The 18,803-nt window shown below is 40.7% G+C and overlaps 1 protein-coding gene across 8 annotated transcripts in view; it reads right to left on the reverse strand.

Annotated features, from left to right (window-relative positions):
• Positions 1 to 2,994: 2,994 nt before the first annotated feature.
• Positions 2,995 to 18,803, reverse strand: part of SLC16A9 (solute carrier family 16 member 9) — a 40,754-nt gene continuing 24,945 nt past the window's right edge. For all 8 annotated transcript variants that reach the window (XM_053312776.1, XM_053312778.1, XM_053312783.1 and 5 more), the window contains 5 exons: positions 16,253 to 16,476; positions 7,313 to 7,456; positions 6,801 to 6,896; positions 4,855 to 5,772; positions 2,995 to 4,140 (listed from right to left, as the gene is read on the reverse strand). In XM_053312776.1, the coding sequence (XP_053168751.1) occupies positions 3,956 to 4,140; positions 4,855 to 5,772; positions 6,801 to 6,896; positions 7,313 to 7,456; positions 16,253 to 16,448 (1,539 nt within the window). In that variant the 5' untranslated portion in view covers positions 16,449 to 16,476 and the 3' untranslated portion in view covers positions 2,995 to 3,955. The remainder of the gene's footprint in view (positions 4,141 to 4,854; positions 5,773 to 6,800; positions 6,897 to 7,312; positions 7,457 to 16,252; positions 16,477 to 18,803) is intronic.

Below are 18,803 nucleotides of genomic sequence, written 5' to 3' on the forward strand. Positions count from 1 at the left end.
CTAGGCCCAAATGGTTTTCAGGGCCTACCTTCTTACACTAGAATTCCATCCATGCCTGTGCTAATCTTTTAGCACCTTCAGCAGTCTCCAATATTGTTTTGTTGTTTCTCTAGAAACTGGATGTTTTCAGCTGTGAAATGCTTTGCCTTTCTGGAAATAATTGTGGGGGAGGTTCTCCACTTTTTAAATATACCATTTAACTTTTTCTCTCCCTAAAGAGGCAAAAATACCTTTTTGGAACTCTGGATTGGCAAGGATATCATTACGTGTTCCTAAACTGCACTGTCCGTTCCCTGCAGGATTATGGTTCTGGAAAGACATTTTGTGTTTAAATACTGAACTATGTCATCACTGATCTGCAGGTCTGTAACTTCTTCATTCACCCACTAAGAACTTCTATATGATATGTTGATATTTTATTGTATGTACTTTTTGTACTTGCTTTGACATTTGTAATGTTTTGATGTCATTTTGTTGTTAGATACATTTATATGTTTTTAAGAGCTGTCCTATCCATCTTTACTATTCTACAGTCTGTTTACAACCTCTGTTCTGCTTGATATATGTCTGTTGGATATCATCCATGTAGATGAAGGACCATTTGGGATTTCTCTACACAACTGTAGAATTTGATACAATAAGAACTGATACACACAACAATTTTTGGAAGTAGAAAAGTTCCGTGAAATGACATTTCCTGTGGACACTTAGTTTAATCTTGATACAAAAAGTGGCCTTTTGGAATTCTTTATGTGGTAAAACTATTGAAAAATACCAGAAAGGAACTGATTCTTAGTACCACAAGGCCTGTAAGAACAAGGTATAGAGTATGGACTAAATGTAGAAACAAATAACAGCAGATACATCATACACAGATCCTTCCGAACTATTTGTGCACTTTATACTTTTCCTGAGTCCTATTTTTGTTGTTGTTCAAGCAGGAAAGTACTTGAATGTCTGATGAAATACAAATGCCTCCTTCTCAGCAAGGGAAACTGGCTTCCAAGTCCTTAAGCCTAGCTAGATGAGAAACTGTGCATACAGTGTGCAGTTTCTCACCCACAGCTCAGCTGCTGATGCCCTGTTAGAAAACTGGTGATAGTGCTGATCAGCTGTTTGGGAGGGAGACCAGGAGTGGAGGGGATGGATTTAGCCTCCCTCTCAAATCTCCTTTTCCAAATAGCTGATGATCAGCATGATGACAGTTTATTCTCATGTGTACAATCTTGTCTGCTACCCGTGTGCACAGTTGGATCAGGACCAGTGTGTCATATTCAAACTGTATATGGGACCAATGAATTGGACTGAATCCTTTTCAGAATGTGGATGGATAAAATGTTGATTTGTATGCATGTGTCCATGGAAAATCTGCTGATAGTGACTTACAGAGATGTGCAGAGAAAAAGCTCTAGCCCTATAAACCAGAACTCCCCCCTCAGTATGCTTTAAAAGAAAAAGGTAAGCAGATGTGTTCATCTTGTTAAACTTCTCCCTATCCCACAAAATAAACATGAGGAATAGAAACCAGCTCTCCTTAAAAGACCACTCAGACTCCCATAATTGAGGACCAACAATGGATTCCATTTTGTACACTAGATTGTGCTGCAGCACAATTGCATCTGTGTCCAGGGGTGCAGCTAGATAATTTTGGACCCTGGATCTAATGAACTTACGGGGCCCACCTGCAAAACGATTGTGTGTTTGTGTGTGTGTGTGTGTGTGTGTGTGTACACTTACATACACATGCACACATACTTCACCACAAAGCCACAGGTCTGGGCCAAGGTGCATTTGTCAAAGAAATAATTATTTTTTAAAAAAGACTACACAAGCCCCAGGGAACTCACACGGCTTCTTGACCATTCACAAACTGGGACACAACATGTGTTCCTTGCTCCACAGTTCAAACACAAAACCAACTTGGACATATAGTGTATTTGTAAGGGGAGGGGATTAAAACCACAACACATGCCCCTTGCTTCACAGTTCTCATGCAGACCTCTTGGATCACAAAGGAACTTGAGCATAGTGCATTTGTAAGGACAAAATGTTTGTTTATTCAGATGTAACAGTTCCACTTTCATTAGGTGTGAAGTACTCTTATGGATAGAGAGATCTCTTCCTGGCAGCTTTACTCAGTAGGGGGAAAATTCATTGAAAAAAACCACAGGATTGACCCATTTCCTTGAAATAAAAATAAACAGTCCTGCCATCTTAGGCTACATGTATGCCCTATTTTAGAACTCTAAACCCAGCCATTCTGGAAATGTAAAGTGAGATCATGTTTCATTATGTTATGCAGGCAAAGGGCAGAATCCTTCACAGGGAGGTGAGATGATCCAATGGGGGCTTTAGTTTCAGAGGTTTTTGGTAATTTTCTGCCACTTATAGGCTTTTTTTTTTTTGGACATTTTTTTAAAGATTAAAAAATCAAAGTACTGGCCAATCTGCTTCAAAATCAAAACAGGGAGTCCTGCTAATTTGCCTTATATCTGTGCCAAACTTCAGAACTCTAGGCCAAGCCATTTCAGAAATATAAAAGGATCCCTCTTTTCTCTTGTGGAAAATTATAGGGCACCTCCAGGAGAGAGGGCACACTGACTGGGCCCCCAGGTCTATGCCTAAGGGTGCGCTTGTCTGTCATTTTCCAACCTCCCCTGCATATAAAATACTTTGACTGGACATTGTTTCATTTTGCATGTTTAGTTAAAACGTTAAGTACTCTTAGATGCCATTTAGCAAAAACCTTTATTTTGCAACCTCTAAGGAGTCAGTGTTGCAGGCCCATTTGTTTCTATGGGGAAACATTATTGGTTAGTTACTCTACAATGGCAACCTTAGAATATCTGAAAGCTTGAGAGATTCTACTCAAACTAAAAATAGCTTACCTTTAGAAAAATGCTTTGAATGAAAATTGTCTTTTAAGAGCTTGGGATACATCTAAGTGTTTTACTGCACTGGAATTTTGACACAGAACAAAATTATTTAATCATATGAAGATTTCTGGTTTTACAACTTATATTTATTCCTTGGCTTCATAGATTTTGGTTCAACAGTTTTAAAAACATAGACTTCTGAGGAAGTGAGCAGTAAAATATTTGGAGTGCAGCATCTTCAATGGCATTTAGAACCTTAAGTCTTGCTGTAGCATTTACTTCACAGATAATGTGACCAAAATCCTCCTTGTAATAACAAATAAGAAAGACCTTGTAAAAGGCATTTACCTTATCAGGAAGCAAGCACCAAAAATACACATTACATTCAGGTCCATATGTCTCTCACTACAGAGCTATCAAAATTTCTGAAGAGAGAGAGGCAACTGCCATCTTTGTCAAAACTAAGCAAATGCAAAATGTTTACATAAACATTTGTATAAAACACTTCTTTGTTCCGTTACAAAAATATCAAGCTGGTGAACATGTGGTAAAAGACAACATGGGCATGAAAGAAAGACATTGCCAGAGACCGAATATGCTGACACCAGTCCAGATCTCCTTTTGGGTACTTCAGTGTGCATGTAAAACTTTGCACATGGAAAGACCTTTCTATTAATTTCACGATTGCACATGATAATCTCTCCATCGCACATATGAAGCTTCCTAACACTGAAGCCAGTGGAGAAACGTTTGCACAGGAGTTCAACATTCACATTGGAGCTTGTGTGTGTACTTTAAGAGCCCCTAGGTAAGCTGGCTGTAATCCAGCAATATAGCTCATAGGCACAAGCAAGGCTGATTGTTGACAATGGCAAAGCAAAAGGCCTCTTGTGCTTATGGAGCTTCATCTGCCATAGCCAGCAGTGGGAATCCCATGGATGCAAAAGGCTCTGGATCAAAGCTAAAAGGAATTCGAAAGAGTATAAAAAGGTATTTTTACTTCATAAATAAGTGGACAGATTTCTAAAAATAGCTTGCTGTGCAGTATAAAAAGGGAACCAGCTGTTCCACATTGTCACCTATGCACTGGATGCAGCTTTGTAGGAGTACATATTTGGAAGTGGCTTTTCTGGTTGATTGCTACTGTTCGTGCTGTTCCAACATGGCAGTGCTGCCACCAGCAAAAGCAGCCCTCCGAACAGAACACAAAGTCCACTAAAGTAAAATGCTATGTCATAGGACTTTGTCCAGTCATAAAACCAACCTAGAAAAGAAAAGAAACAACATTCAGATGCACGTACTTTGACAGAAAAGGTGAGTAACCCCTAAATTACCCATTATATATCTCAGCTATGGATCCAAATGGCTACAAAGTAACAGAGAATACTTTGCTTTCCCATAAAACATGCACAATAACTGTAAAATAGATATTCCATATTAGCAAATATGCAGTGACACATTGCAGCGTCTTATGATTTTAGACTTCTAGCATTATGAAGGCTTGGGACAGGCAACAAAAGCTCAAGAACAGCCCCGTAACAGAAAACATATTCGTAATCTTCCTCCCCTCTGTTGATTTCACCTGCCGTTGGGATTGCAGGGACAGCCAGAAGAGAAGTATACTATTGCTTCCAAAAGGTGGGCAAGCTTTGGCACAATGCTTGGCCTTGGCAAGTCACCAATAATGGCCCCCAGTAGAGACAAGCAGAATAAGAACCACTGCTTTTAAAAGCACATCAGTCAGAAAGCAGACAAAATCAAATGCATTTTATAGCAAAGAGGGCTTGATTTATAATGAACATTTTCTGACATTTACAATGAAGTTTAAACAATGGTAGGGAATTGTTTACTGCTATATTCTTCCCAAACTTATTTAACAATTCTATGTAATAGAATTGCCATAAACAAACTCCATTGTAAGTAGATGTAATTCAACACATATATCAGAATTACTATGTATGTAGAAATGCATTCTTACCTACAATTGGTGGTCCAAGACTGTTTCCAAGTCCAGCAAAAAACATCAATATGCCATATGCATGTGTTAATTTATCAATTCCAACAGTCTTTGTTGTGACATATGGGAAAATGGACCAATTGCCTGCAAGAAAACCTAAAATCCCTGAAAGTATTGCCAGTGTAATGTAACTTTGGGCAAATGGAATCAAAACCAGTGCCACTGCAGTCAGTATTAAAGTCAAGACATAGAGATATAAAGTATTAATCCATTCAAAATCTGCCAGTATTCCTAAAACGAGTTTACCAATGGCAGTCATAATGCCTATGATGGAAATGAGAGGAATGACACAATCTTCTTCACCAATATTTGAACTTCTTGCTATGTCTTCCATGAGCAATGAAGGAGGAAAGCCTCCAATGTCAAAGAAGAAGATGGCAATAAAAAGTGATGAAAATACTTTGTTTTTAAAAAGATCCAATGTTTCCTTCCAGTAGTCTACATACAGGTGCCATTTCTTCTTGGCAAGCTGTTTACAAAAATGTGTCTGCTCTGCAACTTTCTTTCTGTACGTGTCTGTCTCTCTTGGTGTTATTGATAGTAGGCTGTTCTTGGGTATAACAGAGTCCTGCTTACAATCTCTACAAGATGTTCTGTTTGTACCTTTTCTTTCATTAGTGGCCTTTTCAAGTATGTTTATATTTTCTTCGTAAACATTATTTTCTTTTTCATTATAAATGAGGTACTGATCTGGAATCTTCTCAAGGCATGGCTTTTCTGGTAAGGAGGAACTGCATGATCGCAGAGGTCTCATTAAACTCCCGCATGCTAATATATTTAGAGACAATGCACCAACAATAAGCAAACATCCATCCAAGCCATACAGTTCAATTAGTTCTCTTTGTAGTGCAGCATATATAAAAAGTCCAACACTTGATCCTGAAAAGGAGAAAATGCAGAGATGTTTACATAATTTCATAATCTAGAATCAATGCTATACACAATTCAATGGCTAAGCACCAAGCATTATAATGTAATTAACTGTACTATAAACACATAATCGTTCTTATTTTACTGATATCTTTGGGCACATTGCTGAGTCTAATGGCTGATATGACAATAATGCTGAAACGATAAAAGTGAATTCATTCTTTATTGGTAGCTAAAGAAAGGTCAGTAAGAGGAAAATTTGCCTCTTTCATACTGGCAGCAGAAAATTGCTACACAAATACTCTTGATGTTGATTGTTTTAATGACCTGTGACTGTTTCATTGTCTTTAATTGTTTATTACAGATTTTTAACTTTTTGTGCTTTGTTTTACGCATCTTGTTGCTACATGCGTCTGCTTGTCTCTGCACTTTTTATGTTCTGCGGCAAAGCTGAAGATATGATTCATGAAACAGTAAAACAAATCCTTGATTTGAATCAGAATGTAGTTGAGACCTGCTCAACTACTGATCCATAAAGACAAACAGAGTACATCAGCTTGTGTCATGGAACAATAGGGTGCCTGATAGCCCCATTTCTGCAGTCCAAGGCAGTCAGCAAAAACAGGAGCTTTACTGAGCTACTGGTAGGTTGTGTATAGTGTGGTAAGTTATAAGCTGTGCAGGCCTGGTGAAGTTAAATAGTAGGCAAGATCCAAACTAAGTTAGTCATGATCAAGTACCATAGAAATAGACATGCATGAAAAGGAATCACTTTTAACCTTCCAAGCATGGAGGCTGGAGAGGCAAGGCACTCCCTTAATCATGGTTTGGATTGGGGCAGATGTCACATATAATCATCACAAATGCAAACCTTGGTTTGCAAACCCAGTTCATGCCATGGTTTCACATCCTGGTTTGGAAAATCTTTAACCATAGTTTAGGTATGCAGATTAAACAACCATAGTTAAACCATAGTTAAGTGTTATATCTGCGTAAGGTCATTCAGAACAAAGATATTAACATGATAAAAACCGTACCTGTTGAAATCAGACCAAGTGCAAGGCCTCTGCGTTTGTCAAAATACTGACATGTGATCGTTACTGTTGCTGTATATAGTAAGCCACACCCAAGTCCTAAAAATACAAGAATTTTATCTCAAAGAATCAAGCACTCTTTATTGTTGGATTAATATGTTGACAAGGTTTGGCAATAATTCCAATCTGATTTACTAAATTAAAAGGCACTGAAAACAATGTTAGGGATGCTTTACTGGTCTATGACCGAAATAAATAAATAAATAAATATATGTTAGGGATGCAATGCCACACTCCAGTACCACACAATCTCCTTTCATTTAAAGGGGTTTCATGAGGCAGCCTCTTGCAGTCCTCTTTGGAATGTATTGCAATTGCACAACAGGTATGTATTGCCCTCATCGATAAAGGGGGAGACTTGAAGATTTAGGTCTAGATTTTGAAGGGAAATGTCCCCTGCAGAACACACATTTTGCTTATGGGTTATTAAAAAGGAATCTCCATAAATTACTTACCAACAATTATTCCATAGGAACAAAACAGGAAGTAGATATTAGGTGCAAAGCTGCTCATCATCAGACCCCCAGCAACCATAAAGCCACTGAAAATGGTTATGGGTCTTGCTCCAAAAGCAGACACACACGTACTGCAAACAGGACCTATATAAGAGAATTGCGGAGAAAGGGAGAAGAAAAAAGAGGAATCTGCTTAAAATAAAGCTCCATCTATGCAGGAACCCAGTTGAGGACCATAAGTAACTCTGTGGAGTGTTGGCTGCTTCTTTTCAGAGGAAAAGAAGTGGAGGAAGAGGATGGTACCAGAGAAAATGTAAGGCAGGCAGGCAGGCAGGCAAGTGTGTGTGTGTGTGTAAATAGCTGTTTGGCTGCTTTGCAGTGGAGCAGCAGCCAACCACATAATTCTTCTAATAGATTGTGGTGGGGGGGAGGGGCAACAAACAGTGGACTGGGCCCAGAAAATCCTGTTGGCATTCTTCTTCAGATGACATCATTCAGCAGTTTCATGTAGATGTCAAAAGTGTGTTAGGCTCAGTATAGATCCCTGTAAAGTAAAGGTAAAGTGTGCAGTCAAGTTGATCCCTGTGGCACCCCTTAAACCAAAAGGCATGGGATGGAACAATAGTACTCCAGCACTACTTGCTGAAACTGTTTCTATAAAACTCAGTTTATTACAAGCAAACATCAGATACAGAGCAGTGCAGAGCAATACAGCAATATCTGTCTCTCTTACAAGGGCCAGAGATGCTGCAAAAGTGTCCCCATGTCCTACCCCATCAAGGTGATCCAGAAGGATCCCATGATTAATGGTATCAAAAGCTGCTCCTACTTCTTGGGTAGGTTCCAGATGGTGTTGCTTGGAGACTCATGCTCTTTAAAACAAAAACTATTGTATGGGGTCCTGCAGGCTCCATTCTATCTCCAATGCTTTTTAACATTTACAGACTACAACACCTGGGCCTATTTAGTTTAGAAAAAAGACAACTGTGGGGAGACATGATAGAGCTCTATAAAATTATGCATGGAGGGCAGAAAGTGGGGAGAGAGAAATTCTTCTCTCTCACACATAACATAACACTAGAACCAGAAGAAGAAAAATGCATTACTGTTCCCAAAATATTCACAATGTAAATTATCAGCAGTATAAGGAAAGGAAGTTTACACTTGGGAATTGTCCTAATCCTTCCCCACCCAGGGCAAAATGGGAAAGGGCGGTATCCACCCGGAGCCTCCTAAACAGTAGGCTTGCGACTCTCTGTTCCAATATGTTTTGGGAAATCCTTAAATGCTTGGTCGGCAACTAGTTTTACTGGAAGGCAATTTTGTGGAGGGTAGCCCCCACTACTACTCAACCAAGTGGACTGCTGTCAAGGCCATTGCCACCACCCTCCATTTCCTCGTCTTGCTTCTGTGTTGGCAACTAATAAAGCTCTCACAGATCACATTTTGGACGAAGAAACAGCTGTTAGAACTGAAAGATGTATTTCACTCAGATTCATGACTACCATACCATCTTGTGTAAACATAGGAAAGAAAATACCTACTGCGTACTGGGTTTATTAGGCTCCAATCATAAGCATACCTAGGTGTGTAGGACCCACTGAACTCGGTGGGAGTTCCAAGAAGATATGCATGGGATTGCACCAATCTGAGAAATTTTTCACTGTACAATCCTAAGACTATTTTCTGAGAAGCACTTTCCACTGCATTCAGTGGAACTTACTCACAGGCAGGTATGCACAGGATTCCATTTTCAAGGTACAAAAAGGGTGCCTCCATTGCCTTGTTAGGGTAGGAACTGGAAAATGCAACACTTCCCATTGTGATAAATGATGTCCAACCGTTTGCATAACTAATGGGACCAAACCATCTAAAACCAGGCCAGAAATCTAACTTCAAGAGAAATTTCAGCTTTCAAGGAAGCTGCTCTTTTATCTTGAAGCAATAAGCAAAATAAATACATAGCAGAGTAAATGGTTGTGCAGGATGTGTATGCTCACAAATTTGGAAAACATGGCCAAAATCCTAATTAGCAAAGTACCAGTGCTCCATGAGATGTGCCAGTGCTGCAACTGAATTGCAGACTAATGCCACAGTGGTGCTTGGGATGGGGGGGGATTTAGACAACCCCCACTCCCTCTGGAAATCCTCTATGTCATCTGAAAACACCCTCAGGAACATGTTTTCAGGGCTTCTCGGGGACATGTTTTCAACACTGGGGGCTTTTGAGGGAAGTGGAGGTCTTGGAAATACCCTTCCGCAAAGTGTTGGTGCTGAGTTAGTTGATCCCATCTGCAGCACTGGCACATCTCGTGAAGCAGTCTTTTGTGCCAAAGATATACAATAATGCCGTTTGAAATCTCAAGTACAGCTGTGCAATTGCCTGAGAATAAATTCTTGTCATATAAGATGATTATTTAAAACAAATTATACAGAGATTGCAGAATTATTTATAACCTCATGCCAGGAAGAGACGCACTGTCCCTTTTTCTAGAACAGTGGTTTTCAAGCTTCCTACTCTCAAGGAATCCTTTCCACAATGTCTTAGCTGAGGAATCCCTGTGCATTTGCCACGGAATCCGTCTGTGCTGCACAGGGATGTGGTATGCACTCTAAGGTGCTCTCATAATTCTTACAAGCTCCATTTACATGTTAAAAGGAACACATGGAGAGAAGGGGAGGGGGGCTACATGTGCTGCCCCTCCTTCTGATCTCCAAGCTCCACCCCTGCATTGGGCATAAGGTGGAAATGGGATTCCTACACATGTGCAATTGTCTGTGTACAGACACTGCCACACAACCTGAACTATCAGGAGCGTACAACTTTACACATATAGGAACTCCACCTGGGGATCAGACTTGCAGAGTAGCCATTAGGCTAGAGCCAGCCAGTGAATTCTCTTTATGCATTGGCCATACATATGGACAGGAACATACTTTTAGCCCTAATATATCAAAGTTTTATTCATGTTAATATATATCATATTAACATGATAAGCAATTACTAACTGATAAAGAGCACCAGCAGCATGACAACATCATGTCTGGGAATCGCTGGTTGGCCCTTGCGGAAGTTGTGAGCCTGACACGGAGAGTCAATCTAGATGTCATTTGCTGTGGAAAACAGCTGCATCTATCTGGACCTGAATTCACTGAATTAATTGTCATGATCTGGGCTCAATTCTTTTACAAGTTCAGTGTAGGATAAGTTGTTGGATCTGCTGTCTAGCCTAGCAATGCATGTGCTTCAGTGGCTGGATACAGAGTTTTTCAGTGAGTTGGAAATGACATGCTAGAAGCATCATAGTACTTGTTGTACATGTACACATTTCTTTAGTCCCAGTGGTGTCTCCTGTTAAACAGGTTTTGCTAGTTCTGACACTCTACAAAACTCTACAAAATCCATTGACCAAAGCCAACAGTAAAGGCACATTCTATGGGGAAAGTTGCCTGTCTTAGCACCTTCAGCATTCTGGGAAAAGTGAGCAACTATAATCTGTCTCCAACTTTAAATTCTTCAGGATCAAAGCAGTTTGATTATTGCACAGTAATTGAGATAGCAGGCAATTCTGTGAACCAACCTAGCAACTGCTACCCAAAATGGCGGTTCATCCTCCTCTCATCAGAGTAGAACACTAATCTATGTCCTGATGTTCTGTATTTCATCATCACTGTTTCACATCAGTGGCTACTGCTGGCAGGGAAACTTCCTGTCACTGTTAAAGTTTTATTCAGTTTTATAGAAAGAGAACTAATAATGTGGCTGCTATTTTTGGCAGCAACCACAGGCTTGGTATAATTATTACTTTGGTCCACATGTACACTTTGAACCTTGGCTCTGTGAGTATTAGAAATGCATTAAAACAATTCTTAAGGATAAAGACTTTCTCCAGGAGCATTTTGATATTTCCACTTATAGGTCACAGAAAAAATTCTGCAAAACCATTTGCCATCAAGCTGGAGTGAACAAGGAAAACAGCAGCTAGGTATAGATCCCAGCAATGCAGGTGTCAGATTTCAAGGGCAAACACTTGATGCTTTCGATGAATGAGCACTACACATAAAGCATATGCAACAGTCATAGGTGCAGAACAATTATAGGACACAAGGGCCTGGGAAGATCTTTTCAAAAGAAGCATACTCTCATGGTCACAGCCCCTCTCCTTCCAGTAGTGACTCAGAATCGGAAACTGAGCGGGTGGAACTGGTGCTGGCCCCCACCATGAATCCAAGATGTGTAACAGAAAAGGAGGCTGCTCTGGCCCATGCCACTGAGTGGGGGAAGCTGAAGAAGTCCTTTTTTTCTATGAACATTTATACACCACTTTTCAACAAAAGTTCCCAAAGCAGTACACAAATACAATGATCTGGAGCAGGAAACCCCCGAGGAAGCACCTGTAGAACCCAAGCTCACCACAGACCTGACTTTTCCTCCATCACTACACCCCCTAACATGCTACCAGCAATCCAGGGGAGAACAGCTGGGATGGAGGAGCACCAGACTTCAGGCAATGGCTGAAGGACTAGACACTCCAAGCATGGAGGTAGGTCTAGGAGCTCAGTTTGCCTGCAGATACTGGAAGTCCATGGGGCCTCTCCTTGCCTCAGCATGATTCCATCCTCACATTGCTTTGCCTCAACCTTGCCTCTGCATGACCTTGCCTTGCTTTGATTGATCCTTTGCCACAGCTGGATTCTACCTCACTTCACCTGACCTCAGGCCTTGTGAGCACCAAGAAAAGGACAGGACACATACATTGTGGAATCTTGCAGAATAAGTGTTTTTCATAATATTTAAAGTAATAATCATTCCATTGCCAAGTGAGCAGTGAAACTAGGTGTTCATTCTATACAACTATAGATATTTTTAAATGAAACATAGTGTAGCAGAACTCCCACTTATCAGCTCTTGCTTATCCAAATTATTGAGGGATTGTTTAATTTAAAAAGGTATTATTTTACTGAGAACTATAATGCCACTATGAGGGGGAAATCAATTTTTTTTTCAGTAGCAGGGAACATTCAAAGGTTTAATGCTTGAGAAATTAGGCTGGATGCTTTGCTACAGATTTTCCTGGCTTCCGTTGATGATGGGCCCCCTCAGAGCCTTGGTTGCCATGGAGAGGGTTGCAGGAGAGTCTTCCCTCCTTTAGCTGCCAATGTCATTTCTAAAGCTGAAAGATGATGTCCATCTGACCTGCTTCTTGAAATCCAGAAAATTCCTTTCAAGGACAATGTGATTTTTGTTATGAACACTGGTGATAGATATTTGAGTCTAATTTTCATAAATACACACACACACACACACACACACACACACACCTTTATGATTTTTTAAAAAAATTATCTTAGGCTGCTCCCCAATAGGTTTCTGCACTGTTCGTTGATCAACATCACACTCAATGGGAAGTGTGGGAAGCTGTACAAAATCCCATGCACAAGGTTGTGTTGGAGATGGAATTCCAGTGCATTGACCTTTTGTGCCAACTATCCTAATGACCACTATGGGCACTGGGAATAGAAATAGTGAGTAAGGGTCTCCCTAGTTGTTCTACCTGTCTCTACTCTAAGACCCCTGATCTGACTCTTCAGGTATTTCCTGTTGAGAGTCAGATAGATTCCCTTCCTTTCCTCTTAGAGAGCAGATGGAAACACCTTTCTCTCTCCCTACCTATTCATTATGTAGTTCTTTCGATTGTGGATTATGTCTTTCCTATCCAAAGTGTACTTCACCAATAAATACTTAGTATTTAGTTCTACAAGAATCTACATGTGTCTTCTCTAAATAGCTGCAACACCTGAACTCGGCATTCTACTCTGTAACTGGAGTGGGTAGCTTCTTTAGTGCTCTGCTAATTAACTAGGGGTAAAAATTAAAAACCCCAACAGGTTGCATGGGATTTTGTGCAACAATTTCTTCACCAATGGTTGGACATGCTGGCCCAGTCTGCTTATGGGCCAGGAAGATTCAGCCCAACAGTTTTCAGAGTCTCAGTGTAACTTGTAGGTGGTACATACTCGATCAGTGCGCTTGCCACCTAAGTTTTTCCTGTTTGGAAGACCTCTTCATAATTTAAAGCAGAGTATCTCAATACCCAAACATCTGTGCAGTGAGGAAAACAGTACAAGACTGAGCCTTTTTTATTATCACTACTGTGACAGAAAACAACCCCTTTCTTCTATTCTTCCTTTTGTTTTCTTTCTTTGTATTTCTTCCTTCTGGACTCTTTCCTGTTCTCTCTCAATCCTCTTTGTCCTTGCAACTCCTGTAACAACTGCCCAAGAAGCCTGCCTCATACTTTGAGAATCACAATTTCAGTGTGCATTACTATACTAATGTGAACTCTGATTTTACTACCAGTACATAGGATAAAATGGTATTTGGAGGACTCCCAAGTATTACTCTGTCAGTTAAGGATGTGCACAATCTACAGTTCTAACTGCAGTTCAAGCACAGTTGTGAAGTGGGGACTGGAAGCTTTAAAAAAGGGGAGTGCAGGTCCTTACCTGCTCTCTGCTGCCCCATACAGCTTCCTGCTGGGGCAGTGCTCATCCCAAATATCCCCACATGGTGCCAGAACGCACATGGCACACACCCATGTACAGACGCCATGTGCGTGCTGGTGCCGGGCAGGGATCCTTGGGACACACACCACCCCAGCAGGAAGCTGACGGGGCAGCAGAGAGCAGGTAAGGAACTGCTCTCCTCTTTCTTAAAGCTCCCAGTCCCCACTTCCAAACTGTGTTTGAACCATGGTTGGAATCACGGTTCGTGCACATCCCTACAGTCAGTGGTGCCCGCCCCCTTCCCATTAGCTGCTGTACTGATTTTATGGATGACCTGAGTGCAGTATGGCTTTTCATACCAACAGTGCCACAGTGGAGCAGTGGGGGGAGAGGAGGATCAACAGAAGGGCAGGTAAGACCCACCTGCCTCCTTATAAAGCTACCGCTCACTCCCCACAACGATTCAGCTGGGGCAGTGCAAATCATTTTGACGCCTCTGTAATGATGCGCCAAAATGTTCCATGCACAACCCTACTTTTTAATTATTCTTTTAAATGATTTGTACACTGTCTAAATATGGCTGTTTGGGGCAATCAATCAATATTCAGGAAAATAGGGTTTACTGCAAGGCCCTAAAATTTGCAGAATCTAATGTTCAGTGCAACAATCAGATTATATGAATTTCATTTTGCAAAAAGGGACCACTTCAAACCCATAGTTTCAGAGAAAGCTTTACAAGGCAGGAGCAGTGTCCACTTAGACAATTAACTTTTCAGTGGCCATGCTGAGATTCAATTTAAAATTGAATCTAATTGAATTCAATTCCATTGAAATGAATGGAATTTTACAAAAACTGAAAATCATTTTAACTGATCACAGAGATGCATACGTTTCTCTGGATAACACCCAGTATCTAAGCGATTCTGAAAAAAGCAACATTTATTCTGCTTGGATTGACCATATAAAAGTGTCCAGTCTGTAGAATTTCATTCTTCAATTTGTAGTCAGTCCATGAGCTAGTGCATATGTCACAGTTCTAAATCTATTTTGAGGAGTTGGTTGGTGTGAAATAAAGTCATACTACTCAATGACCTACAGATACCAAATTTTGCTTACAATTCTGCCACTAAAGTGAGCTGAATGAACTACTTTTTACACTGGAATATGCTTGGTGAAAGTTTAAAATTATTATTTTTTAGAACAAATTCTGAATTCCATACTTCCTGATTACCTACAGATATCAAATTTTGCATGAACAATCTTGCAACTGAAATTAGCTGAATGCACTACGTTTTACATCAGAATATGCTTGCTGAAAGGTTTGAATATATTATTAAGAATAAATTCTGACTATAATAATCATATTTTAACCATTCTTGTTCTCAGCAGATTTTAACACTCAATAATCAGATCAATAATTCCAAAACAACATCATGCCCAAGAGAAGCAAAAAATCTTTCTCAGATTCAAATTTCCCACAGTTCAAGTTTACCATATATGGTAATTATTCAATAAAATGAATGTTTGATGTTGAAATCCTGCAAATTTCAAACTGTTCTTTTACTTTCCTTTTGCAAGCACATTTTAAAAAACTCTATTACATATATTTATTTTCTTGAACTTTCCTACATTGTAATTATGCAAAATGACTTTGCCTGGTCAACGACAGTGTTTTCTATTTATTTTCCTATATATTGTTCTATGTTTCAGTTAACATCTGAAGTGAGGATTTGTGGGGAAATTGCAGTGGCTATTTCACATCTTCCAATTTTTCCAGGAAATCACTTCTGTAATCCTTTGCATCTCTACTTCAGATGTTATACTGCTCACACAAGGAATTCAACTGTCTACAGCGACTGGCCTTCCTAGCATTTGCTAATGCTGCAATTTTAGTGCTGTATTTGGGCTCTAGTTTGGTGCAGCTGAAGCTGAATAATCTCCCCAGAACTGCGGAGAGGTATCTCTTCACAGTAGTACTGTGTGCTTCCAGTATGTGAGGCCCCTTTATGGGAAGCAGAGCCCTACACTGCCCCAGCAATGGCTGACATGGCATACAGGGCACGACCAGAGGTGCACATGGGAAATGCTGGGGTGGGGGGTAGTACTTTCAAGCATTTTCTGTGTGTAAGTGGGGGCTGGCTACAAGCAATTCTAGGAAGTCTACAAGCAGTCATGACAATTTACATGCAGTTTCTTATACTGAATTGCATGGCTTCAGTTTTCCATTCTTAAATGAGAGTTAAAGAGATATTTATCCAATATTAATACCTGTATTGGTTTTCTTATCTAAACTATGCAAGGTATCTTTTCTATTTTTAAACAGAATTAAACTTCTTTAGGGCAGAAATTAACATACATGGGTATTTTGAAAAGCATTAAATAAGTAAGCATGACATTTTATAAGAAATAATCTTTTTTTTGGTAGAGACTTACTTGCAAGTAATCCAACTCCACTTGCAAGGGATCCAACCCATGCAGTCTTTCCTTTTCCTTCTCCAAAAATATCCAGCCATTCTAGATACAGAACTCCAACAGCTAATGGAGAGCCATAGCACAAGAACTGGGTAAAGAAGGATACGAGTACTATCACCCAGCCCCATCCTCCATCTGGTGACTTCTGGAACACCATTGTCCAGGATTAGTCCGAAGGTTGGGATCTAAATATAAAACAACATAAACACATAAACGGAAAACAGTTGAAGAGAAAGAGCACTCAGACTTCAAATAATAAAATAAAATAATTCAGGAAATAGGAGGGCATTGTTGCAGGGGAACTGGATAAGTTTGCTGATATTTGGCACTGCAAACCAATTACATAAATGGTTTCCGCACATTCGGTCTTGGAGAAACACAGCAGAAGCCCCACAATACCTATACTTCGCAGCCTGGGCTTCACTCCAGTATTGCCACCTAGTCCTCACTGTTGGTAGGTAAGCATAGGGCTATGTAATGTTGGGCTGAGAACTTCAGAAATGGACCGATATGGGCCATTTTGGAGGAGCTCGGAGAAGTTCCAGATCCGAACTTGGGAAGCTGGTTTTGGTTTGGACTTCTCAGACCCCCTTCAGGGAAAATCAGAGTATTCCAAAGTTCCAAATAGTGGCAGGAGTCTGCTCCCCCGCTCACCGCCCCCTTATCTTGGCTGGCAGAAAAACTCCCGCCTTCTGCCCTCTATCTGCCCGTCTGCCTGTGCATTTATATGCATTAAAAAAAAATAGCCCATTTTAAACTCACATTTTTTAAAGGGGCCCGTTTCCATGTTTCTTTATGAGATTCTCTGATCTTACATCACTTCCCCTGTGATTCTCTGGTATTACATTACTTTTCTTCTGGATTTCACAGTGAGTATTTCCCAGTTACCTTTAAAAATTAATTGGATGGTTGGAAAAAACCCTGACCCCAATCCCAATATTCTGAAGGGTCCAAAGAACCCCTAACCAAAATTTGTGAATGTGCACAGCCTTAACTCTCCACCTCCCAGATGCCACTCAATGACAATGGCCAGTCAGTAGGGCTAAACCCTGGCCCTGTCACCCTAAGCATCCTCATCCAGAAACTCCTTGCAAACACAGGAGTCCCAATGTGCACATGGAGTTTGTTTTTTTAATTTATTTTAATGCAGGCAGCTTCATATACATAACACTCTGGGCACTGAGCTGTCCCTTCAGCAGAAGCCAACAGAGACAAATTGACACAGGAGTTACATGTATGCACATGTACTGCCATATGATGTACATCCATGGGGATGGGGTTCAGTGCTCTACATATCTACTTTGCATGCAGAAGGACCTGGGTTCAATCCTTGGAATCTCCAGTTAGGGCTGGGAAGGATGCCTATCTGAAACCCTGGAGAACTACCATCAGTCAGTACAGACAGTCCTGAGCTAGATGGACAAATGGTTTGACTCCATGTAAGGCAGTTTCCTATGTTGTTCTAGATCAGAGTTAGGGAACCGCTGGCATCTAGCTGTTGTTGAACTACAACTCTCATCACCCCCAACCATAACTGTGGCTGGGGATTATGGGAGTTCAACAACAGCAGGTGTGCCAGTGGGGCAGCTCACCCACTAGGCAAACTAGGCAGCCGCCTAGGTTGCCAAGCAGGGAGGGGCACTGACTCTGATGAATTGGGTCACATTTGCCAGTCAGTCTGCCAGCCAGGCGATGTGGATCACCCTGTTCACCACAGCCAGCCACAGTCAACCAGCCTGATGTGTGACTATGGGCAGGTGTGCACACCAGAGCCAGCCAGCCAGCGCAGGTGATGGGGATAACTCACCCACCCAATGGGAGGTGCCCACCTGTGTGGGCAAAGGGGTGGGGAAGCTCCAAAGCCATACTTTGCCTGGGGCACCCCGATCCTTGGGCCAGACCTGCTTGTTGAGCAATTTACCAAGCATTTGTCCTGTGCAACTGGAATAGGAGTGAAACAGTCTCCTCAGTTCATAAGAAGTTTTTTATGGAGTTTAGGAAACTTTGTACAATTAAAGATCACATTAATCTTTCATTACACTTTGAGAGACAGGTTGCAGATTGACAGGTTGCAAATTGAGAGACAGGTTGTAAAAGAGTCGCTTGCAAATTGATCCTTCTGATGGAAAAAATGATGGGTGAATGTAAAAACAAACAATTTGCTTCCCATTTACTTGAAGTCCAAAACATACACACATTGATATTGAAATTGGTTGTGTATATTTTCACATTCACACATTACATTTTTTAATAATATCCAGATATAAGAGTCACTCAAGCAGCAATCCCATCACTAAGAAATATAATGTGTGAGGAAATGGCTCTTAGTCGGGCAAGCTTCCTTGTGAACTCAGGAACACCAAAAACTTCCCAATGTGCCCTAAATAGTTTTAATTGGGAATTGTAAAAATTGGTAACCTGATCCTGTTAGCAGGAGGTTTTTCACAACCAGCTTTTAGTTCACTTCTCTTCTGGAATAGAGGTGTGCATTCACATGTTGGCCAGATTTACT

Source organism: Hemicordylus capensis, chromosome 3 (assembly GCF_027244095.1).
Source record: "Hemicordylus capensis ecotype Gifberg chromosome 3, rHemCap1.1.pri, whole genome shotgun sequence".
In the NCBI taxonomy this organism is placed as follows: domain Eukaryota; kingdom Metazoa; phylum Chordata; class Lepidosauria; order Squamata; family Cordylidae; genus Hemicordylus; species Hemicordylus capensis.